This window comes from Amblyomma maculatum, unplaced genomic scaffold (assembly GCF_055883805.1).
Source record: "Amblyomma maculatum isolate TAMU_Amacu unplaced genomic scaffold, ASM5588380v1 scaffold_13, whole genome shotgun sequence".
Lineage (NCBI taxonomy): Eukaryota > Metazoa > Arthropoda > Arachnida > Ixodida > Ixodidae > Amblyomma > Amblyomma maculatum.
The window spans coordinates 21,065,539-21,092,677 of record NW_028146738.1 but is presented as its reverse complement, the minus strand read 5'-3'; the positions used below and the strand labels follow the sequence as shown (position 1 = coordinate 21,092,677).

Here is a 27,139-nt window from a genome sequence, read left to right as displayed (position 1 = left end):
TCCAATTACTTTTGACAGCATCTCTACATTACTGCTATTCCTTGTTCATTAGTTTGTGCCTTGTAGCATCAGCCAAGTCTAGGCTGATTTTGTGTTTTACTGCACGTAACAGGCATCCTGTACCATTCTTTTTCTGCAGAAGGCAAAAGCAGTTAACATTACTTTCATAAGTTAGATTTCTTTCCTTTTTCTTTTGCAGAGGAGGTAGCAGGGGAGAAGCAGTGTATGTCAGGTGTGTGAATTGGGGGGGAAGGGGTTGAGGCTGGCCACATTTTTGGCTTTGTTGGCTGCACACTGGATGAGCCCTTGCAAGGCGCACAAACTGCTGGAAGCTGTTGGGTGCAGCCTAATGATCCTTTCCCATATAAGAATGTCCAAGGCAGAGGCTGTCATCAACGTTACTAGAACAAACTAACTTTCACAGCTCTGCCCGGAGAGATGTCCCTGGTGGCGGTCGCGTGAACTAACGGCGCTGCAGTTGACTCTTGCTCCTTGCCGGGCGCGTCGTCTGCTACACGCGGCGCGGAAGCATGGAGCAGCCGGCATACACGTAGCTGTTACGTGCTTGCTGTCATTGCACTCTGCACGGCTGCAGTGCAGTTATGACTACATTATGGCAGTTTTGGCTTCGAAGGCATACAATAACTCAGTGAACACTTTTGTGTGATGCGAAAATTAATGCCGTGAAACAAGTGTGACAGCGTTGTCGACTTGCTCGCCAGAACCAGCGCTCTAGTAACGTTGTCTGCTCTCATTTCTCTCTTCAGTTTCATTTCTTTTTATTACGCGATATCGTGACGCGCAAGTCATTTCGTATTAAATTATGGTGTAGCCGTTCATTGCACAGCGTTCAGCGTGCTGTCATGCAATTTTTCGCTTCTTATTTAGCATCCACCTTCTTTTCCAGTTTCAGTCCAATTTGTGACAGAGATTCAAGCCGCCGACATGTGTGCCTCCAATTCTACGCCGTCCACTGTAAACCTAGGGTGTGCGCCGAGAAGATGCTGCGTCGTTACCCTAAAATAAAAAACAAATAGATGTACGCTTTGCCAACTACGTGCCAGCCTCTAGATGGCTAAAATTGGCGGAATGAAGTGACGGCGTTAAAGCGCTGTCGTGTCCTCTCTTGAGACGAAGCTTAAGCGTTCTGCTATATATATATTTTTTAACATCTGGTCTCTTCATGCTGGCCTGCATGCTTGGAAGCCCGTCATTTGCTCATGTCACTGGAGATTGAAATGTGGGCACAAGCTCTGCACAGAAGAAATAAATTATTTCGAAGTGAACGGTTTCTGATCTGCATTTAGAAAAGGAACTATAGTGAAGTGCTCTCGTGATGTAGTTCGTGTAGCAAGGCTCTTTATTTTCTTGCTGGCACATATTTCAAATTCAAAAGGCATTATATACCGAAGAGAAAGCACCCTAATAACCGTGCTGCCTCGTGTGTTTCAACAGCAATGCCGGAAGAGAACTTGCAAGATCCCAAGAGCCTATCAGTGTACATAGTGCAAATCTGACAGCTGAGCGGTACAAACGAATTTTGATTTGGATCATTTTGAGTTCATCGCAATACCAGCAATTCGAAGGAAATTTGAGTATTTTTGTGACGAGGAAATAGACGAGCCATGAGGGCGAATAAATTTGCTTGTTGAGAAGACTTTTCTCATTGAGCGGTTGTCACGGCAATGATGTTGCGCATAAACTTCTCTAATCATGTGTACTGAGCATTGATTACATAGACGCCTCTGAAGCATGTCAATTAAGCAAAACTGTGCACAGTGCTTTCAACTCGGAGCTAATGCAAAGAGAGGAGACATTATAGAAGAGCACAAAAATTCGACAAGCAAGATGATTACAAAAGTAAAATATTTTCTAAATAACTGAGCATGTAGTGTAGAAAACGCATGCTGCGAGCTGCGGCAGCTGAGAAGAAAAAGAAAAAAAGACAGTGAATGAATAAAGCTTTTATTTGATTGAATGGATGACTCTCGGCTGTTGTTTGGATAATAAGGGAGTTAGGAGGGATGGGAAGTGTAGCTTCTAGCTTCTTCACTGTTCTTCAAGCTGTTTCTCGTTAAAAAATAAGCATCTAAAAAGCTCAGAAGAGGATCTAGATCGGCCTCTACAAGCTAGGTGGGCAAGCACAAAAGCGTATAAGCTTCTGAATGAGCTCAGGATATGCTACCAATGAAGCATATGTGCTTCGACACAAGGACGGGCATGTCGTTCTTTTCCACGTCTTTTTTTGCACTGCTTTTCTGGGAAATACCTTAGGTTCGTGCATTTAACTTCTAACGCCCTTTCCGGTGCTGTAGATACCTTGAATATCGTGTTTTAAAACTGCAGTCCAGTGTTAGTTTGAAATTACATTAACTTCCCCTACAAGCTGTAAAATTATGCTGTGTTTCTTTTCTGTGTGTGTGTGTGTGTAAAGACGAAGGGCGAATATCTCAAGGGTGCAACTTGATTACTCGCAATATAAGTTTTTTTAATAGACTCATGCGCTAGTTCAGTCATTTCCTTTCGCAGTGCGCAACGCCCATTCTCATGGATTCCTCTTTCAGTAAACTCATTAAATAACTCTTCACATCTGCCGTTGTTTTAGACTACACATGAAATTTTTATTTTTTTATTTTTTTTTTACATTGCTATATACGGGAGTGCGAGAGGGCTGATCTGGAGCTATGTTCCACGCCATACCTCAAAAGTAAGACATTAAGATATCGCTTCTGATGAGGTGACGACGGAGGCCGTTTATTTGTAATCTGTGTTCACTATATCGTTTGACGCGAGCAGCCAGACTTCATGTAATGGAGGCAATCTGCGCAGCACAGTAGTAAACGTGACACCCATCGCGTTACCTTCTAAGGTTAGAGTGCTCCTATGCACTGAAAATTTGGCTAATTTGTTTGCATGACAGGATCTATGCCCTGAAATAACACACTGCAAAACACAGGCCAGGGAGTAAAGCAAAAAACAGTGCTCGTGAGCAAGTCGACGGCGCTGTCATGTTTGTTTCACAGCATTAACAAATGAATTTCGCACAACACAAACGCGTTCTCCAAGGTAATGCGTGTCTTTGAAGCCAAAGCTGTCGTAATGTAGTTATAATTATACTGCAGCCATTTACAGTGCAACGGCAGCACGCAAAAGCTACGTGTGTGCTGGACACTCCATGCTTACGCGCCGCGCGTAGCAGATGGCGCGCCAGGCCAGAAGCAAGAGTTGACTGCAGCGCCGCTAGTTCTCGCGACCGCCACTTGGGACACTCTCCTCCACTGGGCGGTATGGGGAGCTGTGAAACTGAGTTTGTTCTAGTAACGTTGGCTGTCATATCGTACGTGTACTGGCTCAATCAACCCTTCACCGGAGAGACATAAGCTGCGCGTTTTGGACCTGCCAGCCATTCTGCAGTTTGTTATTACTTTGGATTTGTGTACTTTTTGTATGAGCAGCATCATGTCACATTGAGAAACCTAACTTCCTGTTGTTCTCGCGTGCAGGTTCTGTGAAGAGCTGGCTCGGGTGCTGGGCATGGACTGGCTCCTACTGTTCATGCAGAGCCACCTGCATCCAACCACTGTGGTGCTTGCCCTGCAGTGCCTCACAGTGTTGCTCAGCTGTCCAAGTCTGATGCAGCGCTTTCGTGAGGCATCCCACAACGGTGGCTGGCTCACAGAGACTGACCTTGTGCTCCAGAACAGAACCACTGTTCTTCTGGGTAGGCGCCGTTACCTTTACTTGTCCTGATTCACTTTTCAGCCATCCTTTTCTTCAAGTTTTTGAGCTCATTGCTATTATTTTCTTTGTTTACGTATGCTGAGGTTTTGAAGAGAACGGGCTAGGATTAAATGGCCCCTGAAATGCTACTTGCAGTAATATTCTAATGCAAGAAATCCATACAGGTGGTCCTTATAAGTATTCGAGTCAAATTTGAAAGCTTTGAGTGGAGCGTATAATTTACAAGTAATTTTTAAAAAGTGTTGCCGATTGGGGCGATACATCTCCACACGCATCTCGTGTGAACCTCCCATGTGACATCACATAGGCTTCTGGGCGTGCCTACTCATTGGACGCTCCCAAGTTAGGCATGTGGGATCGGGCGTGATGGGGCGCTGTTGTGACTTGTCTACATTTTTCTTTTTCTTTTATTTCTTGCACGTCGGCCTGGGCTGCGATAAGGGGGGAGAGGAGGAGCATCATTTTTGATCGCCCATATCTTCAGTGCTAATAATGGCTTAAAAATTTTTGTATTGCGGTGACGATTGATCGATTACGTATTGCTCGTGCATGTTTTATACTTTTAGTAAATAGCTTTTCATGGGCCCTTTAATAGCTGATGTGTAGAAGGCTGTACTTAGTCTTCAAGGTAGGCATGTGTGAATAGTGAATTTTCAGTTTGAAGCGAATATTAAGCAAATAGTCATTTTGTTCGAAAATAGTTTCAAAGTGAAGCGGATAGTCTGCAACTGGAAATGTAGCAGTACAAAAAAAATGGGGGGGGGGGGGGGGGGGAAGAAAGGGAGAGTTAGCATTTGCCGAAAGCTGTTTGCAGAATTAAATGAGGCAATTGAAATAGAAATTAAACAATATAAAAATAAATGTTTTAAATCTTGTGCTGCACAGAGTCACGCGTCCTACAGACTTGAGTGTACAAGCATCACTGAAATTCAGGCACGTTGCATCTCCCACAACTCTTTGCGTCCATGATCGTGCTTCCATAGCTCTGCCAGAGAGGAAGCTTTGGTTTGAATTGTCTGTTATACGCAAATCGAAAGAAGTCAAAGCACTGAATACGCACCAGAAGTGGCACCCAGTGCACGTCATGCCCCCGAATGTCAATCGGAGGACGCAGTATCCACGATTTCTGGCAAGGGTCCTCGCATAGACCAACTGTAGACCAACAAAGGCATCGTCAATATGTATCTTTTCTGGAGCGGGTAAGCAATGCGCCGCCATCTGTCAGCACGTCCCGCAGAGAGCTCACGGCGCCATCCATGGCATGCGTACACGTCCAAGATATGCCGATATGCGTCCTGTGCATGCACATTTCTCATCCGCATAGTCGCTGCATACGGCCAAATAGTTTTGCATAGCACTGCTCCGGACGGAAACGTGCCGTTGGCATGGGCTAGCACTAGGCACAAAGAGACGTGAGCAACCCCTCCCGCATCGTCATTTGTGCTGCTACATGAAAGCGCTAGGTGTGCCTATCCTTAGCATATTTAAAGTGTGTTCTTATGAGGCAGGTACTTGCATTTAACCACACAAAAGGTAGCAGAGAAATGCGGGGGAGGCATGCCTCTATGCCATGACAGTGAGCTTGAGAAAATGGCAGTCCTCTTTGCAATGAAGAGCGTGCACATGCATCAAAATACTTCAAGTGCCGACTTTGTGATTGCAGTAACTAAATAAAGGGACTTTTGTTCTCTCTTCTTAATTTCACCCGCCGAAGAATGTAAAGGTCAATCTGCTCTCTGCTTCTAAGTTAGTTTCTAGCAACACTGCTGCTACAATTGTAGCAGCAGCGTTGGCTCTCGAGCTGGATTCTTATCTTTTTCGTCAGCTTTATCTTCCGGGTCTTTCATGCGGCATACGCAGCACAGTTTCCATCGCGGTATGCTTGCTTTTGCATCTGTGCTTTGCCCATCACACGCACTCATGGATGCCGTGCCAAACCATGCAGCCATCCTTCGAAAGTTGAGTTTTGGATGCAGCCGCCATGCCATGTGCACGATGCCTGCCGATATTCAGAGCAGTGCAATCATGCGAAGGTCTCAGTGCAAACATAAGACCATGGACTGATTACTCCAAAAAGTTTATTTTCCTAAATTCTCTAACTTCGAAATACCTCAGAAATATTCAGAGGTTTCTGATACTGCTATTCGCTTCAACGCCGGAATGGAGTGCTGTATTATTCGCTTTGGTATTCGAAACTTTCACATATTTGCACAACTCTACCCCTAGTGCTTTTAGAGTTTCATATCTTGGAATGTTCAAACTAACTGTATTTTGCTGTTTATGTTGAGCCTTCCTTCATTCTCTTCTCTGTACCAGCAGAAGCTAACAAGAACATTTTTGCAGCTAACGTAGCTGTACACTCACCATTCTTATGTTCTTTCCACGGGCTTATTATGTTCCCTTTAAACTTTATCAACTTCAATTAGGCACTATGTGTAACTAGAACATGGCTGCGTTGTTTGCTATGGACACCTTGGAAAAAGCGTCAGCCCATCAAGCTGTTTAGAAGAATTTTTGTTGGGTGAGCTGGTGCATACTATTGTAGAAACAAGTTGAGTTGCGCACAGAAGGACACACACAGGAAAAATAAACACAGGTAGGCAGAAAGAGCGCAAACTATCTACTGGTTTATTTATTCGTTTAAGCCTGCATTTATAGGCAGTGTACACACATGCCTACAAAAAGGGAGGTGCAGAAAGAATGAGAGGGCAAATCACAACCTGCGCGACAATCACCCAAAGCCGGTCAAAAACTTTTTTCCAAATTGTACAGGGAAACAGAAGTGTCACTAACACAATTATCGCCTTTTTCCTTGGTATGATATGCCTCTAGAATTTCACGGGCTACTGTACAGGTGTGAGAAAGGGAAGAAACAAAATTTACTTTTAGGCAGTGAAAGGCAATGAAAGGCAATGTACTGCACAGTACATGGGCACCTTCTGCATTTCGCCTCCATCGAAACGCAGCCTCTGTGGCCAGGTTCAAACACTGCTGCTCTAGCTCAGTAGCTGAGCGCTTTAACCTGTGAGCCACTGCAGCAGGTTATGTACAAGATTATTGTTGAATAAACTGTTCTCCCCTCCCTCCCTTTCTTTTGTTTCAGGCTTTAACGTGTCAACAGCAAACAACAAAGGCAGCGGAAGCCAGTCTATCAGGATCGAGGCGTACCAAGTGCCAGGCTTCCAACAACTTCAGTGGCTCATGTGCCAGCATGTCACAGTGCCAGACATTAATTTCCTTCTGCTGGCCATGTTAATGGGTCGTCCTGTCAGTCGCATCCCATGTGGGCTTCAGGTAAGGCCTGCATAATTTGATCACTTATTTTTTTTTTTGTGTGTGTGTGTGAAATGCATAGTAGTAACTAATGCCCTCTCTGCTGAAAACAAGCTTGTTTCTGTCTTGCTTGGCACTGTAAATGTTCCCAACAACGTTGCTAGATTACTTGGTCAATTTGCAAACTCCGCTGGGATTCCACGGTGAAAAGTGGCCTCTTTTCACTACCGCTCACAAGGTGACACTTCCTGCACTGTTAGCCTGGTCGCACGATTGTTGCAAAGCCAGCACTCCGTGCTTAATGGCAATTAACACAGATAATTGTGCTTTAGGGGAACATTTTCTAGAGATTGCTCAAGCATTACTTTTTAGTAGTAATAGTAAGACACTTTATTGCAAGCAGAGCAGAATTAGAGTGCAAACAAGGTGGCATTGAAGCTGCGAGAATAATCGCATGCGACCGAGATGTGGTTAAGATTTTTTAATTGGTACATGGAATTCTTATTCATGCAGCTTTGAAGATGAATCAAGTCTGTGTTCTTTGATAGAGTATCAGGTGTTGTTTTTAATTCAGTTTTGTCCATAATTTCTGTCAGCGGCGAGTCACGCAACACCAGTAATCGAGTGCCGTGGAAAAGGCTAGCCAACATGCGAAGCCAAGAACCACTGGCTAGGATAACTGTTTCTGAAAAGCAAGATGCAGATTTACTTGTGTGCAAGCTCGCTATTTATGATGTTATAGAACTCGACTACTGACAGGAATAGCAAACGTACGTCATACTAAAGACAATTTACTGAAGCCCTAGAAAAAACATCATTTTATTGGCAGTGCACATTTTCAAGAGCTAGAATCACAACAGGGATATTTTTTTGTTTGTTACAGCCACCTTTTATTTGCTCCCTAGCCGGCAGTGGTGCAGTATCTGGCAGGTGAATAGCCGAATTGAATCATTTTGGAGCTAGAATCTTTTTTTGTACTGTCTAGGAGGGGATACACCTTTCTAACTTTCAACGCCTTGCAAACTAAGCTGTGTCCTCTTTTAGCCGATGCAAAAAGAATTCCAGTTTAGGCAGGAAGAATCATCAGAACAAGGTCACCATGCAAATGTATCTCATTTTCTTTACGAGATTCCCCTGTCGTGTGGTCACTCCTACATAGGACAATCTGGGCGCTGTTTTAATGAGCGTGCTCTGGCATAGAAGAGATCCATGAGCACCGGCACTAGCAGTAATCTCCCCCTTTATTGCAAGAGCTGTGACAGCAAAGGCTATTCATCTTATTTGGGGAGAAAAAAAAAAAAAGTTATCGAGGCATTCTATATCGCCAAAGGTGTGACAACTGTGTTAGCTCTCTATGTTTATCGCTATCAAAAAAAGCGATTGAATTCTAAAGGAGGACACATCAGAACACTTCAGCAATTGTAATGCACACGCGTCCTATCACTAACCCTGCTTTGGGCACAATTCCGCTCATGCTTGTTCATTATTTTGTTATTTAGATGATCTTTATAAGTCCTGGCTTTCACAAAATAAATTCAATTGGAAGCAGGTGATTTGTGTGTGCATGTTTGTGTATTTTTCCGTCCCATCTTCACGCAGCTTTGAATTTTCTGGAACTACGAATCAATTAACCTAATTTCATGCCTACCCTCCAAAAAATATTAGTACACGCACCAGCTTCATGTAATGTAGCAAACAATCGTTAACAACCTTCATTACACTCAACATCTCAGCTGTAGCATGGATTTATGCACCCTTCCTTGAAGCTCCGATAAGTATGTATATTGAGACATGCATCGGAGCCAACAACGGGTTCTGAAGTGCCGATGACATTGCGTAAGTGCTGTGCCTTAATTTTCGGGGGATGACTCAAGCTGGACAGTTCCGTCTCACATTGGCAGTGCCTCACGAAAACGCGCAGGTTGGGCGCAAAGACGCCGCTGTGCTGTGCCGTGCTGTGGCGGAGGCATATGCCACATGATCGGCAAGAGCTGTGTCGCTGCACATGTTTAGATAAATGTTGCGAGAACTCGCAGGGGCAGCAATCAACATCCAACACAGCTGAAGGCAACAAAGAAATGTCGGGGACTAGGTCGCGCATATGTTGAAACATACTGCGGCGTGGGCAGCATTGATACGGAGGCCAGAGGCTGTGACCGGTCGAACAGTGACAAGCGCTCCCCCGCTTGGCGGAACAAGGAAGAGTGACACCCGCGGCGCCAGAGTTTGCAAACTGAAAAGTAATCTAGAAACGTTGGCTACTAACAGGTGCTTCTTCAATGTTAACTTGCTTCATTATGTCATCGGAGTCTTGTTACTGCTGGCAGCTGTAGTCTGCCTGCTTTACCATGTCTGTTGAAGGCTCCATTACAGTATCCCAGCATAGTGGCAAAAAATATTTGCCAGCCTTGGGACAAACTTAGTATCAAACCATAAATTCTTGGAAATTTTCAGAATTGGCACATTTGACTGGTAAATATAAGACTCCCGATAAACACATTCTAGAATAAGAGCAGTGGGAGACCATTTGGTTTGTTTCCATAGAACTTAATACACATTCTAGAATAAGAGCAGTGGGAGACCATTTGGTTTGTTTCCATAGAACTTAATGCAAAAAAAAAAAAAAAAAAGAATCTGCTTTAGGCAAACTTGTTCGCATTCCGTCAGTTAGGAAGAACTTCCGCAGTGACCATGAACTATGGGGTTCCCACAGAATGGCCCTCACAGGACTTTCATGTGCTATCATAAAAAAAAAAAAGACTATGATTACGATATTTTCTAATGTGAAATTTAAGAGTGGCTCTTTGGCACTTAACTACCGAGAGATGGCGCCAGCGTCGCGGCAGCACGAGTGCCACCCCTGATCTTCTCACCGCGACACGCGGACAAAGCCAACCCTCTTCGGCATCGGGACCTGGACGCGAGCGGACGTCTCCTCGCGGCACTCCGCAGTCACCCCGCTTGCCGTCTTGTCCAGCCTTGGAGTTTATTCCCTGCCATAGCGTGGGCGAACATTCGCCCGTAGCCCTGCTGGTGAGTCAGACGACCTGTATACATTAGTGTGTTTTATTGCTAGCTGGTGTTGTTGTTATTGCAGCAATAAATGCCTGTTTGTTGTCAGCACGTGTTGTTCCTTTGTTCCCAAGAGCACGGCCCGCAGTGGTCAGCGTGCGCTCAGTAGCGCACGCAATCACTGGGTGGGGTCGGCGGTTGTGACAGTCATCCGCGATCAAGCAGAAAAAACGTATTTATCCCCCTAGTACAACCCCACATCTGGCGCCCAACGTTAAATTTATCCCCCCAACTTTAAATTGACCCACGCGCCTGTAAGTACATGCTATGGAGATGTCTTCATGAACTTGCACTTGAGGCAGGAGCTTCCAGCGGAGGTAGCACCGACGACGTCCTCGCAGACTTCCGCGGTACGCCAACGGTGGCATGAAGGTCTCCGCAGGATGGCTGGCATGTCACGTGGGCTGCAGTGTCTGCAGGTCGGTACGCAACAGGGCCCGGCCGAAAACTGCGGCCGGGAGTGCGCAGAGGCGGCGCCAGAGAGAGTACCGAGTCAGGTGCTGGTACGGCGCAACACCAGGGATCGTGGGAAATGGACCACGCGTCCACAGGGCCCGCGAGTCCGGCTGAAAGCTGCAGGCTAGGATAACCGCAGCCAGGTGTGACTGCTGACTGGTCTCACCACGGCTGCCCCGGGTGGATGTGCCGAACAGGATACAGGCAGCTCCGTCGTAGCAGGTGGCAGCGAGACGATGTGCAGAGGTCAGTAAGCCTGGGTGGCTCCAGTGAACCTGCATAACTTCCAGAGCACTATCTACATGCCTTTAAAGAAAGTCATGGGAGGGAGCACTGGCGTCCACACGGGCCTCATGGCTCCGTACAAACCTCACTAGCAAAACGTGTCATGCAGCTGTAAAATGCAAAGTTCAAGTGAACGAAGCCCTTTCTTGAGTTGAACGAGGATGCTCAGTTCGTGCGAGGATACTAATAAAAGAAACAAGCGATCAACAATGTGCTCCCACTCTACAGCACCACGGACCCGGTGGTTGTCTCTTCTGGAGCGGTGCAGGCTGCTACGAAAGCCTTAGGCCTAACAACCGCTATGACAAAGACCGCCTTCAAAAAAAAAAAAAAAAGAAAAGAAAATAACTACCTGAAAAAAGGGTTACGCGCACATAACCGCGAGGAGACATCAGCACAATGGGTTAGTCCTACTCCGCTCTCCGCACGAAGCGGATTTGCGATCGGCGCCCATTGTCCCGGACGGTGTTGGAACGCCCGGTGCCGAGCTGCAATACCAGCAAGCTCATCGTGGCACCTGTGACCCCACGCCACTCGGCTCCCAGAGCCCGCGACTTTCGGAGTCGCAAAAGAGACAGATGAAAAAATATGTACAGAAAACTCGGACCACCCACGCGGCTTCCGTACTCACTCGCTACAGGCTTGGCGACTACACGCGTGCGCTAGTCCTCTCGCTCCCTCGATGTGGTTTTCAAACTGAAGAAACTTCTCCAAAGGGCGCAAAAAATGCGCTGAGCATGTCGAAAAGTTCAAACATGCAGCAAAATTCACTCTAGGCCTAGCACTTGTCATGTCCGGACAAAGAACATCCCTTGCCACGAACAGTCGTCCAGTGTTCCAAGAGCGGCCCCACGTTGGGCGCCAGATGTGGGGTTTTACTAGGGGGACAAATACGTTTTCCCCACTTAATCGTGGATGATTGTCCCAACCGCCGACCACTGCGGGCCGTGCTCTGGGGAACAAAGGAACAACACGTGCTGACAACAAACAGGCATTTATTGCTGCAATAACAACAAAGCCAGCTAGCAATAAAACACACTAATGAATACAGGTCGTCTGACTCACCAGCAAGGCTACAGGCGAATGTTCGTCCACGCTAGGGCAGGGGATAAACTCCGAGGCCGGACAAGATGGGCAAGCAGGATAAGTCCCGCGAGGCTTCACCTCGCCGGTGACTGCGGAGTGCCGCGAGGAGACGTCCGCTCGCATCCAGGTCCCGTTGCCGAAGGGGCGTTGGCTTTGTCCACGTGCGCGCCGACAAGATCTAGGGTGGCGCTTGTGCTGCTGCGACGCTGGCGCCATCTCTCGATAGCTAATGTTAACCACCAATATTGGCGCCATTCCGCGATAGCTAGAGTAACTACCACGGGGGAAAGCCGACTTTAAAGGGGACGATGGGAGATCGTTCCCCACACGCTTCAGCTGCGGGAATGGCACAGTCCTCTTCAAGGCAGCACCCAGGTGCTGCTTCGGTGGCGCTGAGCTTCTGCTCACATGGCTTGTTTAGCAGCAGTGGCAGACAAAGCATATTCGCCAGTTGTGTCACTCATTCTGCAGAAACAACTACCGCCGTCTGTTTTAAAAGCAGAAAGGTAATCCTAAAAATTAACATGCAAAAGACCAAGATAATGTTCAATAGCCTCGGGAAGGAACTGCAGTTTACACTCGGTAGCAAAGCACTGGAAGTAGTAGGCGAATATGTCTACTTGGGACAGGTAGTAACTGCAGGTCCCGATTATGAAAGGGAAATAACTTGAAGAATAAGATTGGGATGGAGCACATTTGGCAAGTACTCGCAGTTTATAACTAGCAGCTTACCTGTATCAACCCAAGAGGAATGTATACAACAGTTGCATGTTACCTGTACTCACCTATAGGGCTGAAACGTGGAGGCTAATGAAAAGTGTTCTACTTAAATTGAGGACAATACAGAGGGCTATGGAATGTAAGATGGTAGGTGTAATGTTAAGAAATAGGAAGCATGCAGAGTGGGTCAGTGAAATGACTAGAGTTAATGACCTTCTACTGGAAATCAAGAAGAAAAAATGGGCATGGGCAGGGCATGTAGTGTGAAGAGAGGATACCCAATGGTTGCTTAGGCTAACAAGTTGGATTCCAAGGGAAGGAAAGCGTAGCAGGGGCGGCAGAAAGTGAGGTGGGTGGATGAGGTTAAGAAGTTCGTAGGGGTTAAATGGATGCAGCTGGGTACAGGATCAGGTTAATGAGAGGAATATGGGAAAGACCTCCACCCTGCAATGAGTATAGCCTGGCTGATGATGGTGATGACTTTTACAAATGGTTTATACTTGGAAGGCAACACTGCGAGTGGTATGGCCGACGCGGACAAGCCTTCATCTTCATACATGTGGGCGGTTTTAAGTGTCCTGAAATGTTTTCACAAATTAAATGTAAAGCGAAAGGAACGCGGAACCGAGACGGAGAGAGAGGGGGGGGGGAGAGAGCATCTCGGCCGTTTAGTGGTGAGCCTTGATGAGACATGCACTCTGCTCGATGGGCCATCTTGGGTGTCCAATGAGCGAGAGGCAAGAGCTCATGGCTTTTCTTTCGTGCATCTTTACACTCTCTTTCGCTCAGTTACATTGGCAGCAGGAACAGCGACTTAGCTCAACCAATGAATGGGCGCATATGAGCTGTGCTCCAAAAAAAGAAGACTGCTTATACGCAGGAAAGTGCACCCACCCAAAAGATGGCTTCTGCACAGCTTTGCATAAAACTGTGGGGAAGCCATCATATGGGAGCACATTGTCTTGGTGAGAACCTCTCTTGCCGGTAAGGAAATGGTAGGGCACTTTTACGCTAGTGCTATCACAGAGGTGTCTCATTGCAGCATCACGTGCCTCTCGTGTCATGCGTTGCGTCCCACATATGTATGCGCAAAGTTCAAAGTGACGTGGGGATTAAAAATTCTGGGGCACATTTTAAACTGAAACGTCACAACAGGCATCATATCATAGTGCTCAGGTGGCCAGACATCAGCATCACATGCACTGCCTATTGCAGACTGTAAGGGGCATCATGAGAGTTAGTTACCCATGGTTCTGAGCATTTTCGAATTGCTCGGCGCAGGGTGGAAAGGAGAAAAAAAAAAAAAAAACGCCCCCTGCACGCTCGTGCGCACGCATGCGCACGGAACTAGTGGCTGCTGTGGGGTACAGTAAGATGAAACAGGCGGTGAAAAATATAACTATACAAATGCCATTTTCAAGCAGGAGAACACAAGCTTGTTTCATACTTTCATTCTTCAGCTCGTTTCATGCATATTGCAATAAATACTTTATCTGCTACTACCCTTTCTCTGGAAGACTTTTTTATCCATTGTTTTTATGTAGCAGTATACCTGGACAAAGCCAGGATGTTCGCATATCTTGTTTGGTGGTACTTCAGTTAAGACACTCAAGTTTTCTGGTCTGTTGAAGCTGAGCCTGCTTAGTTTTAACAATGCAAAAGTTAGTTGAGGTGGGTCCATTAAAATTACGAACATAGCCATACCTTACTCGCTCGTTTTACGTGGAGCACATCATATTAAATTTGTCTAGCATAATCCAACCAACATATAAATTTTGCACTACTTGAGGGCAAACCGTGTCGGAACTTTTTTTTTCTTCTTCTTTCATATCTGCATACTACAGTTTTCTTGTAAGAGTTGGGCTTGGGGTTTGTACTACTGCAGCCACATGTTCTCAAAGCGATAAAAATGAACTGTGTTGTGACTCCTGTGCAGTTCTCACTGGACAACATCTGGAGCTTTTTGTTTGGTGTGCCACCCGGCCATTCAGTCATGGCTCAAGGAGACATCAACTTTGAGCTGGTTGTGGTACTGCTGGCTATGGTGCGCTGCATTCTCAGCCAGGTATGCCACCTAATTTAAGCTCCTCGAGAAGAGAGACTGAACCCATAGGGCACCCTGTGGGTTCAGTCGCAAACGGTGTGCCTTCTGGGTCTGACTTGTGTTTTGTTTCAACTGTGTTCAGTCTGTTACAGTCAGTTGCTCTTGACTTGTTTTCACACCGGCAGAATTGTCTTTAGTGCCTTTGTGGGCAATATGTATGCGTCGGCTCCTTTTCTCTTTTTGCTTTACATTTCTTGAGGCAGCAATGGCAGGCTGTATTTCCTTCGACCTGTTGTTGCTAGGTAATAAAGTATAGTGCATTCCACTTACAACAATATTGAGAAAAACCAAAAAATCTGATATAACCTTTTATCGTTATACCTAGACCAGCAAAAAATTGGCCGCATATTTTTCCAAGCTTAAGTAATTGCCAGCAGTGAGTGAATCGAGTCGAACAACGCCAGTCATTGTTAAGAGCAGTGAACAATTTTATGCCAAAATACATCAGTGGCCATAAAATAACTTAAGCATGCTTAAAAAAGTTGGAAATTTGTGCTTGCCTGAGCGGCAGTTGAAGCTTGACAATTGCTATGAGCATTGATTCCAGTTGTGCATATGCTGGCAGCGGTCCCTTTGCGTGCATGAAAGCGATCAGCGACTGGGTGGATCATTGAAATCGTTGACTGCGAATGCCCATATTTTTTTCGTGAGGCTTCCAACCTTGAAACCCAGCTGAAAATCCTGTCGAATCTGCTGTTTCACTTAGAGAAATATCGCCTTGCACTTGATCGGCACCATCTTTCAGCTCACAGTCAGACTATAACGATAGCAACGTGGCTGCGCCCTTTGCATGGCGGCCAAGCTGGGGCTTCCACCCCTCCCTCCAGCAATTGCGAAGATGATAACGCTAATTTCTTAATGCCACATGCAACGCCCCCTTGCGGATTTCACTAGGCCAGTCCATTTGCACCACTGGTGCCGAGGTTTTGCGTCATTCTCTTCTTAGTATTTTGTTTTTAGCAAACATCAAGACAAATTTTCATGGTAGACATCTGCTGGGCAAGGCAAAAGCTATCATTGTATCCGATATAGTGCCGGTAATTGTATTGTCGTTATATATGGTTTATTTTTACATAGGGGAAATTTGAAAACTAATAAATCGAAAAAATTTATTGTTATAAGCGATGTATCATTATATCTGGTATTGCTATAAGTGTATTGCATTGTAGCGTTAACAGTGAGTTGTGCATGTTTTGATTGAGCCTCAACAAATGATTTCTCTTGATAGTTCCGGTAACATGTTTCTTTCTACTTTTTCCTTTTATCTTCCTCTCATCTTGCAGCCACGAGGAGAGAATGTGTCTGGTGTGGAGGAACATCCCGTGACACTCATCCAGTTCCTCATGTACCTTTATAATAACCGGCAGGACTTCATGAACATGTGCATGAGCTCGGACATTCTGTGTGCCTTGTCAGCCACACTGTTTCCATTTTCAAATGGTCTCAGTGAAGTTGCATCTCCAGCTGATGACTTTCAGGTGAACTAGAGTTTTTTTCAATTCTTTCCACAGTTCTTGGAAACACTGAAGTGCAGTGGAGCCATAATTATATATAGCTTTCTGGGGACCGTGCAAAGCTGCTATATAATCAGAAAACCTATATAGTGTATGCATTTACTTTAACAAATGCACCACAGCTGTGCTTGTCAAAATTAACTCTCTTTTTTTTTTTTTTTTATCTTCCATGTTATACAAAAGCTGCTCTGTTTTCATTTGGCAAGAGTTAGTTCTGGGGACTGCGCGGCCAGATGGAATTTCGGTGCCAATGATGTGCACATGCAGTCCCATTACTGCACAGTAAAATGAGCACACACATGCCTCTCGCTATTAATAGTTTGGACAACACACTTGGAAGTTCTGCTTTTCTGAACCTTCAAAGACATCTTTCGACGTGTGATGTTAGCATACTCATGACGAGTCTTGTTCAGACTCTGCATAAAGCTACCGTAACTCTGCCAGTTATACAGCAGCATCTGTACTAGACATCCTCTTAATAAAAGAAAAACTAATGGCATTAATGTGGGACTAGAATGCATCAGCCGTGGTGATGCACTTCTAGATGCAGCCAAGAGCACGCTGCTTGCTTGGCATTGCTGGATATAATGCGCTTCTTGCTAAGGCTGCTGCAGAAAGCTCTTTTGAATTGCCACTGCTGATTATACAGGGTCTGTTCTTGTTACTGGTTACCACAAGAATAATAACTTAATGCCAAAATGAATGCACAAATGATTTCCCTAATATCTTTACTAGCAAAAGCGAGCAAAGAAGGGGCCAGGCAAGAGCTGCCTCGCACCAGCGGCTGTGATTCACATGTGTGGAGTCCAGGCTGCTAACAAATCTGTCATGGTAGGCAGTGATGCACCCCTTTTCTTCGTTACGCAATCGCATCTCCACCTTAATCCCGATTAAGAAAGCCATGGGGTGTTGTGAGGTCTGCCAATAAAGTCTTCTGTCAGCCTCTTTTATTCTAGATGATTCTCTCTGGTCCACATATGAAGCAAGCACTTATAATTGTGCGTTGTATAATCAAGATTTTTAATGTGTGACTGCTATGGAAAGTTTGCCAGGTCCATGCCAATTCACTGCAAAAAGTGACTTGTCACAGTGTAAACGGAGGTTGCATAATTGAGGTTCCACTCTAGTCCACTCTGTGTTCATTTGTACTATTGATAAGTGTTTAATCTTCTTTTGTAAGCATTTCTAAAGTAAGAAGGATTGTTTTTCTTATTGCTGTTAAGTTTTTAAAGTCATTATGTTATGAAAATGTGAAATGAGTGTCCAGGTTTGCAGGCTCCCATTAGTATGATTCCTTGATTGTGGAAATGCTTTCACGTCTAAATTTTTAAAGTCTTGAACTAGTAATTTTTTTAGGTGGTAGACTGTTTTGATAGGAAAGGGAGCTCATTTAATAAGTCATATTGGTGAAGTATATATCAAATCTTCTGCAACAGTGGCAGCTAATACCATTAGTGAATTTATGCAGGAGGGAGGGGCTATGCAAGAAATTTCAAATACTGAAACATGCAGATCCCTCCCCCTCTTCTTTTTGGCAAACTGGGACTGCCCTCACCAGGAGTAACCTATGCATCCACCCCTGGCAATCACTGTGACTATGCTTTGAGAAGCATTGGAGAAATATGATGTGCACAAACTTTGAGAATCCAGCGTTTTTTCTGGGGGAAGGAAGCCAAATATTATTACATTAAAAGCTCGTGAATTCTAACTGCGCAAGGGATAGGAAAAAATGTTGGAATTATCCGAAGTGCGAATTAACGAATGACCCCCTAAAAGACTGACTAGAACTGCTTGCGTCATGGTACATTTATTTGGTAGAAGAGTGGGCAGTTGGTGTCTGGCTTTTGGGCAAGAACAGCATGTCAGTGGCTGTTTTTCACATTTCCGTCAATGCTTTGCTGCATGCACACTGTCAGGAGTGTCAAAGCATAACTTCTCCAAAATGGTAAAGACCTCTCCCTGCATCATGGGCACACCATTTTGGTGTAATGAAGGAACGGGGTGGACAGAAGCGAGCGAAATGCTCAGTGCTGCCAATCAGCTTCCAAAACTGCATGCAGCTGGAAATTGATAAAAGCGAAACTGCAGCTAAGTGGTCGGCTTATTCTTGGAGACTAACTTTGTTACGTCTGCCTTTGCGCAGTCGGCTCTGTAGTATGCACATCAGGTTTAAAAGGGGCTGTTTTCCTGATCACTATCCATGCTGGTCATACCTGCACACGGCGTGCCTTCAGGCCCGAGCCCGTTTGAATTAACTGTACAAGACCTATAACATCCGAATCAGTAAGCATCTAAGCCATAGCCTTACATGGACATTGGCCACTTGATCATGCTGACAGTTTGAATTCTTCAGGTGTCCGAATTTATGGGGACTGAATCAGTGAGCTTTTACTGTGTATAGTTGCAAGTCTTGGAGGTTACGCAGAACAAGGAGGAAGCAGCTGCCGCCATTACCACTGCACTGGCCATGCATGGCGCCAGTTTGGCTTTGCTCATGTTTTGTGCATGGTATTGTAGATTGTTGGGCCAGTTGGTGAATTGACATAACGAAAACTTTGCACAACACACACGCGCGCGCGCGTTCGTGCCTGTGTGTTTCTTCCTAGTGTCCTATGTTGTTTTGCACGAAGTTTTTTTCATTATATTTTGCGCTTGGTTTTACGTGGTTTAACCTTCACTCCCCATTCTTCTCTCCCCGTTTTGGAGGCACACAGCCCTGTAAGCCCTGTGCCTATGCCATTCGGGAGTGACTGAACATAATTCAAATTACCCATGGTGGAACTAACTCTCGTTCAAATTGTCAGGCTTTTGTATACATAGTCTTCTATGGAGCTTGGCTTTGAAAATTTGAAAATTTAAATTACTTAATTTAACAAGTTTCTACTGTACTGCTGTCAGTATTCTGTCATATGTCGGCCATTTTGCAAAACTGGCTGTGTGTGCATTTGCTTGGTTGAAGTGCAATAATTTTCTGTTACAGTTCAATTTTCTATTCAGTAACTTGGTTTAGCATTGCTTTCCTTAAAATGTTTCTCCCTATCTTGCATGCCATAATCCTAGGTAGCAGCTTGCTCAATCTATTTCCCAACTAACTATTTCCGTATTATTTCAGATAATCTCGAACCCCAAGTGTTCGGAGTCTAATGCTGGCCTGTCAAAGCACCCAGCACGAAAATATGTCATGGACTTCCTCAGAGTTATTGTGGTAGATAGCCTCTCCTTGGCTTTTCCTACAAAACAAGCTCCTGTCATTGACCTTGTTTTGGAAGTAAGTGTCATGCATGAACATTATATATACTTGTGTTGCATTTTGTGAACATTATCAGTGGTACATAAATCCCTGTGTTTATAGCTAACATGAGCACTTTTAAACTCCCTGAAATGAACAACCTGCGGAAGTAAGTGACTTTGTTGCATGTGGCGAGAAGGTGCAGCCCTGTTGCATGGTTGGGACGTCTTGAAATTTTTAATTTCAGGCCTTTCCAAGCAATGCAACTCTGAGCCAGCAGAGGGAATTTGTGACAGAAATTTTGTCTTCACTCAGAGAGCATCTTTTGGCAGCTGATGTGCTACTTGATGACCAGACAGCTTTGCCTATCACAGCTGGTGGCAAATACTCGAACATTCCACCAAATATTTTCTACCTGACATCCTGCTTTGTTGACAAGCTCTGGCAAGGTGAGCACGTATAGTTTGCATTTTGTGTGGTCGGTTTTTGTGCACTTGCTATATGCCCAAACCTTCACTCCTATGCAGCTAAACATTGATATAACAGAGTATACATAAAATCTCAATTTAGTTCTTAGCATTGAAGTTTTGCCTCCTAAGTGCGTTGGAGATCACTCACGGGAATATTTTTGGTGAAAGTGGTCCTTTACTTCTGCCCTCAGGAACAGTGGCGTTATACACATTATTTACATGTCCATTGGGATTGCATTGCAACTTACTTGTAATGCGAGATCAGGAATCACCTCACCACGTCTACCTCACCAAGCATCTTGAAGGGGGTGGGGATGACGCACACTTTTTGAGTTCTGCTTTTGCTTTCAATGTCATCATTTTGCAAGGGCCCAATTGGCAGTGCTAACTGTCCCCTTTCCCCTCCTCCCCCTCTTCTCATCTTCATTGGTGAGAGAGCGTTTCCAGTCAACACCCAGTTAAATGAAATCAGAATTACCCTGCACCTTGTCATTTTTCTATTACAAGCACTTTTGTTGCATTTTCAAAGTCTTAGCTGTATGCTTGGGCTGTGTGTTGGAAAAATGACCGAGGTAGAGAAAATTGTGACATTTTGAGATGACGACGAAAAATATTGTGTTGTTCACAGTCAAGGGCTATATTAAATGTTTAAAGGTAGAGGTGTGCAAAGGTCAAACTTGTGATTGTGATGCGAATGTGAGTAATAAAAACTGGATCCCGAATGTGTACAAATAGTTTTTGAATAATTTTGAATATCACTGGTAGCTAATTCAACCCAAAGACAGATGTGGACACCGCAGTGGCTCAGGGTTAGGATGCTCGACTGCTGATTACAAGGATGGCTTCTTCAGTCTCGGCCGTGACGGCCACTTTCTGATGGAGGTCATAAGAAAGGCACCCATGTGCATTAAGGCACCCCAGGTTGTCAAAATAAGATATAGTACAAAGATGTAACAAAGACGTATGCTAAAATGGCGAGAATTGGGCCTACTTGGTGATTCATAGTGGTTCACCGCGCCAACACCTAGAACAACAAGCGCTCTGTGTTGTTGTGTTTCTTGTCATTATAGGTGTTAACGCAGTGAACCACTAAGAAGATGTATGCATAGCAATTGACTTCGGATGCGTTTGAATTGTGGTGCTGGCGAAGACTCTTGAGAGTTCCTTGGACTGCCAGAAGGTCAAATCAGTCGATATTGTCGACCATAAACCCTGACTGCTCATTGGAGGGTCAAATTCTAAAGTTAAAGCTCGGCTACTTTGGTCATATGATGAGAAGAGAGGAGTCGCTGGAGAAAGATTTGATGTTGGGAAAGGTTGAGGGTCGCCGGAGAAGGGGTAGGCAGCGAACGCGATGGTTAGATGGCATCCTCGAGGCACTGCAGATGAAGTTATGTGATGTTAGGAAGATAGTGAGAGACCGGAAAGCGTGGCGTGACATGGTTCATAGGGTCACGAAGAGTCGGACACGACTGAACGACTGAACTGAACTGTAACAAATGTAACCTCAACGGAGACCATGCATCATGCATCTTTGTCATAATTGAGGTCAACTAACGCTCACTATCCGTGTTCGACAGCATCGAACTGCTCAATTCTTTTGTTTTGTAGCGAGGGCTACACTAGGCTACCAGTCGAGCATTTCGCGGTGACCGAGAGAGGTCAGTTGTGCGCATGCGCTGTTACCATGGCAACTGGGCAGGAGCCGTAGGTGCGGCGTGCGCATCATTGCCGCCTCGCCGCACGGCGCTCTATCACCTGAATCGCGCGTCGCATGCACAGTATTGCATATAAGAGGCGGAGGTAAAATAGGCGGCTGTATCAAAGTTGACATGAATGCAGAGAAGGAGAGTCCAGTCACTGCTAAACGATGGTATAGACAAGAGAAGACTGACTCTTCCATTTCTGAGGTTGTTGCCTAGCACTTGGCTACTCAACAACCACGTGTATACCAGCCTACAGTACGGTTTCAAGGTTGTGTGTGACTTTGGGTGATTTTAACAGGGAAAAGAACTCTCTTAGTCAATCTATGAAAAATAAGTTTGACTTTAATGAGGAACTACTATAGACTTTGTATACCAAAGAGGCTCTACCAAATCGAAATTCTGTATAGACAAAATTGAGACTGCTGCATGCTACTTCGCAGATCATCGGGCAGTCTTTATCTCTGTCTAGCAAAATGAATAAAAGATATCTATACTCAATGTCTCTCATTGCTAAACCTACAATGACCACAAGCTCAGCCAAAGAAATATACCACTTGCTATGTATATCCTGGCATAGCCGAGCAAAGCCACTGCCAGTTTTTTTTAGCATTTTGTTTTCTCGGCAGTTATCCTCTGGCTTTTTTTCTGCATTTCTTCATTAAGCTTAAAGGGCCCTTGAAATGCTACTTGCAGTAATATTCTAATGCAAGAAATTCATACAGGTGGTCCTTATGAGTATTCGAGTCAAATTTGAAAGCTTTGCATGGAGCGTATAATTTACAAGTAATTTTTAAAAAGTGTTCAGATTGGGGCGGCATATCTCCACACGCACCTCGAGTGAACCGGCGTGCCCACTCATTGGACGTTCCCAAGTTAGCCAAGTGGGATGGGGCGTAATGGGGCGCCGTTGCAACTTGTCTACTTTTTTCTTTTTCTTTTTTTTTTCCTTGCACGTCGGCATGGGCCGAGTTGAGGGGGGAGAGGAGGAGCATCATTTTCGATCGCCCATATCGCCCAGGCTGCTGGCTTGTGGCACGCCTGGTAAACACTAAGTGGTTGGTACTAGGATAAGGAATCACCTGTAGCTACAATTTGGGTACGGTGTTTTAGGTAGGACCAGGACAATAAGGGCACCAGGTTTTCTATGAAAGCCTTAATGTTCCAGCTTATCAGTACTGCGTGATTGATAGTGTCGAAAGCTTTTCGAGAAGTCGACATAAGGGCCTAAAACTAGTGTTCCTTCTTCCATTCTACTTGAAATATGTTCCTTTTGTGTTAGAAGGGCAGGTTCTGTGCTTTGTTGCAGAAATCTACTTTTGAAATAGCCTTTTTTTAAAGCTTTGTAACATTTCGGAGGTATTTATATGGGAATTAAGTATGTACACCAGACATGGAGCAAGAAGATGGGCAGTGTGTTTGACTGGTTTTATTTGAATGTCTTCAACGGCTTTGAAATTACTGTTCCTTAAATTAAAAATTATATTTGTAATCTCTGTTTCACTGACTTGAGTCAGAAACACCGAGCTGCTATTGCACGGGAAATTTGGGAGCTAGGAGGGGAATGATACAGCAGGGATCATACTCAATGAGTAGAAGCACAAGGTTAAAAAAGTAACTGTAAATGGTGTTTTACAGCACTATATGTGCATCATGGCTACTCCACCTGTACCCAATATATTGGACAAAGAGAATCGGGGTCCTTCCAGACAGCTGTGGCTAGAAAGGAGCACTCACGATATCAAGCTGCTGACTGCACATAGCAAGATGGAATGCATACTTTAACTGCATGCTTGCTACAACTATCATTAAATGTCAGAAAGGGGGCTGACTTGACTCTCCATACTGATAAAATCCACTTCTGTAGCTGGTGCTATTTGTACTCTGTACTTGAAAGCTGGTAAATTTTAATACTAAGCTGCCCTTCACACCTGTGAATGTCATTGATGCAGTGCCAGAGATTATGGATATTTCTTCCCGTGTTTTCTTTGCTGGTGCTGACGCCACTGCCATTAGCATCTCCTGCTGTTTTTAAGCTGTGAAACTGTGTCAACACATTGAAAACACACAAAAAAGGGCAGTGCTTCATTTCCTGGACCAAAATTTAATCGGAGCTCCAATAAATGGCAGAGGGCTTTTGTGCAAACGAATATATGTGGAGCCTGTAAAGTGGTAAATGTGACGTGCTGCCCTTGAGCACAGGCAGCAAGGTATATTCGACACTGTTCTTAGGCAAGATGCAGAGAGGTGCAAGCTGGCCTGGCAGGCTAAGCTGACACTCATGCCAACATCATGCCAAGCAGCACACTTGCTATTGTGATTATTTTACCGTATAGTTTCCTGCCTCTACGGTCCACTTCTGTTAGATGGGCAATGCTTACTTTTACATGCACACTCCAACGCACATTTTGGTGCATGCTTCACTCAAGCCCTCGGACCTGTGATAGAAATATTTTCTCATGTTCATTTTGAGCCAAGTTGAAATTTCATTACATTAAAAGTGCGGCAAAACATATTTCACTATATTGAAGCTAAAATACAGTGTTCTATGGATGCAAAGTTATGACGACTAAAATATTTTTTCACATCGAGGTTTTTGCTGTATTTGCATTGTTTCACTTTCACATCATTTATAGGCACGTGTAAGTATTCAAATTGAATCAATGTGACCTTATTGAAGGAAACAAAAACAGCTTAATCCCTCTTGGCAAGCTACTTTTGAATGTCCAGTAGCACAAATAAATCAAGCTCTGGATAGTTGATCATGCCAACCTTAACCTGCTCTCAGTGGGGAAGCTTTAGTTTTTTTTTTCTTCCCTTTGTCTCCTCTCCATGAAGCTACACCCTGTGCACTAAACTGTTGATAGTGGGGCTTTCAAATGCAGTCTAGCCAGACTGCCTGTGTGCGCATTATCGTCTGCATGTCTAAGGTTCCCGAGGTGCGCTTGCCCCCATTTGATAGCAGTTATTTAAAATTAGCTTTAAGGCTAAACCACGATGTGTTTCACTCTCTACCAGAAGGCGTGACCAGATCTTGTCCTCCTGCTTCTTTTGAATGCGGACAGATGAGGCCATGGCAGGGGGCCCGCTAAACTGTGGAGTTGCGGCATGTGCATGGCAGACGTGGTCGCTCAATTGCAATGTCCTATCTGCTCTGGCAATTGCTCGACACCACTGTTGCAAACGCACATGCTCTGACAGAGCTTTAAAAAACGACACTCGATTCAGCAGCTTGAATTGCAGTTGGATACGAAGCATTTTTTGCCCACAATTGGATCGAGTTGGCTTCTGGACACGACTAGACTTTACCGGTATCGCTCGAGAGGAAAGTATACAACAGTTGCATCTTGCCTGTACTCACCTATGGGGCTGAAACGTGGAGGCTAACCAAGAGAGTTCTACTTAAGTTGAGGACAACCCAGAGGGCTATGGAACGAAAAATGGTAGGGGTAACATTAGGAGATAGAAAGCGTGCAGAGTGGGTCAGAGAAATAACTCAAGTTACCGACATTCTAGTAGAAATTAAGAAGAAGAAATGGATATGGGCAGGACATGTAGTGCGAAGAGAGGATAACCGATGGTAGCTGAGGGTAACAAACTGGATTCCAAGGGAAGGAAAGCGTAGCAGGGGGCGCCAGAAAGTTAGGTGGGCGGATGAGATTAAGAAGTTCGCAGGGGTCAAGTGGATGCAGCTAGCACAGAACCGGGTTAAGTGGAGAAATATGGGAGAGGCCTTCGCCCTGCAGTGGGTATAATCAGGCTGATGATGATGATGAGACTTTGCAGTTGTACCTCAATAACAATCAGCACATCATAGCCACGAGGCATGTAGGCCACAATGACCATCACTGGACTGGGCCCACACTATCAATAGAGCTTGCACAACTATCACCAACTAGTTCTTAGGAACTCTTGTCATGCACAGTGCCCACCGCAGTGTTAAGGCCCAGAACCTAACGTTTGTGCCTTGTAGTGTGCTCTGACAGCGCAAAACACAGATAAACACACTACTTGAAATATTTTTAAAAGTAGGACACATACAATGAACATGCAATAAGTAAAAACAGTGAGACAATAAATAATGTATTCACATAAAAAAATGTGGATGTAACGCTGCATATTTTTAAGAAATCACATCATCCCCACTCCTATTTGTTACTCACTGTGCTTCTTGAACTTTATTGAAAAACATTTGAGGCCAACATGATTTTCTCAGAAAAAGTATTGTTTGCCAATTCTCCCTGTTAAACTTGTCCTTGCTTTTTTTTTTTTTTTGGCACATTCTCATTGTAGCTGTGGCATTGTGCAGTCTGCATTAATGTGCTCCACAGAATGCAATAAGTTGATGCCTGGCCAAGAAAAGGGTAGATTAATTTATGTGGCTGGATGACAGTATGCAACTGCAGCTTGCAACTTGTTGCATCAGAACTACTAAGAAACATCTCTGAGTTTGGTTAATTGTGTATGGCCAAATTTTGACTCTATAATTGGAACTCAAAGGGGATGTAAAATTTGTTCAAATTGATTACTCACAGTGTCTGCATATTGGTGTGTGAAAGTGGTGTTTTGATTTTGTGTCTTCAGGGTGAAATGGCAGCATGTTATGTTTAGCACACAAGATCTTCACTTCGTCAGATGTGAGGAAGAAGGTGCAGCCTTCACTTTTACTAGACAATATATCAATTTCAGTCTTATTGAATAGCAGACAAAGCTGTAATTGCTGTGTAGCAGCACTAGGGCATATATGTTTGTTATCTCCTTCGATGAACAGGAGTTGTCACTACCCTATTAATCTGTATTTGTTAATTTAGAGCACCGAAACAGCAACGGTACCTGTACAATAAATGGAAGATTTGTAAGTGAGGTGATATATAGAATATGTTTTGTTTGGACTGTGAACAGACTCAGCTTGTTACTCTTTCTTGCTCATTTTTTAGGTGTTTACACCAGAGATCCACATGAAATCCTGGATTTTATTATTAAGCTTCTTGGTCAAGTGAAACGAAAAGGTATGTTCCTGCTCACATTAATTGGCATCATTTTTCCAAAATTTACCTGCAAGGGAAAAAGGATGACAAGCAGCCATCATTTGGTTATGAACTTATCTTGTTACGTCCTTTTTTAAGACTGAAGGAAAAATAAATTTAATGTAACCAGCATTTTATGCTAGGCATTTACTGCAATTCTGCTTATGAGATGTATTAAGAAAGCTTCTTTTGAATTGAAAGACTGTTTGATTACCGGCTTGCTCTGTAGTCACATATGTATACCAGACAGGCTTCGAGAAAGACAAAAGTTTTAAATGATGCAGTATGTTAAAAATTAGGCCAGTGAAAAATGTTCTCTCAAACAAACATCACCAAATAGTCATAGAAACCAAGGAAAGCATACGGTAATCTTTTTATATTTGTTTACCTTTATGGTGTTGATTGATAGGAAAACAATATTTTAGATGTTTGATGACTGAAAGTTAATTGATTAAAAAG

The 27,139-nt window shown here is 44.4% G+C and overlaps 1 protein-coding gene across 1 annotated transcript in view; it reads left to right on the top strand.

The window, feature by feature from the left end:
* Positions 1-27,139, top strand: part of bchs (WD repeat and FYVE domain containing 3 bchs) — a 180,707-nt gene that overhangs the window by 70,722 nt on the left and 82,846 nt on the right. Inside the window, exons 32-38 of the mRNA XM_084586055.1 lie at positions 3,504-3,721; positions 6,845-7,035; positions 14,570-14,698; positions 16,021-16,215; positions 19,364-19,519; positions 19,728-19,929; positions 26,591-26,662. Coding sequence (XP_084442181.1) covers positions 3,504-3,721; positions 6,845-7,035; positions 14,570-14,698; positions 16,021-16,215; positions 19,364-19,519; positions 19,728-19,929; positions 26,591-26,662 — 1,163 coding nt within the window. The remainder of the gene's footprint in view (positions 1-3,503; positions 3,722-6,844; positions 7,036-14,569; positions 14,699-16,020; positions 16,216-19,363; positions 19,520-19,727; positions 19,930-26,590; positions 26,663-27,139) is intronic.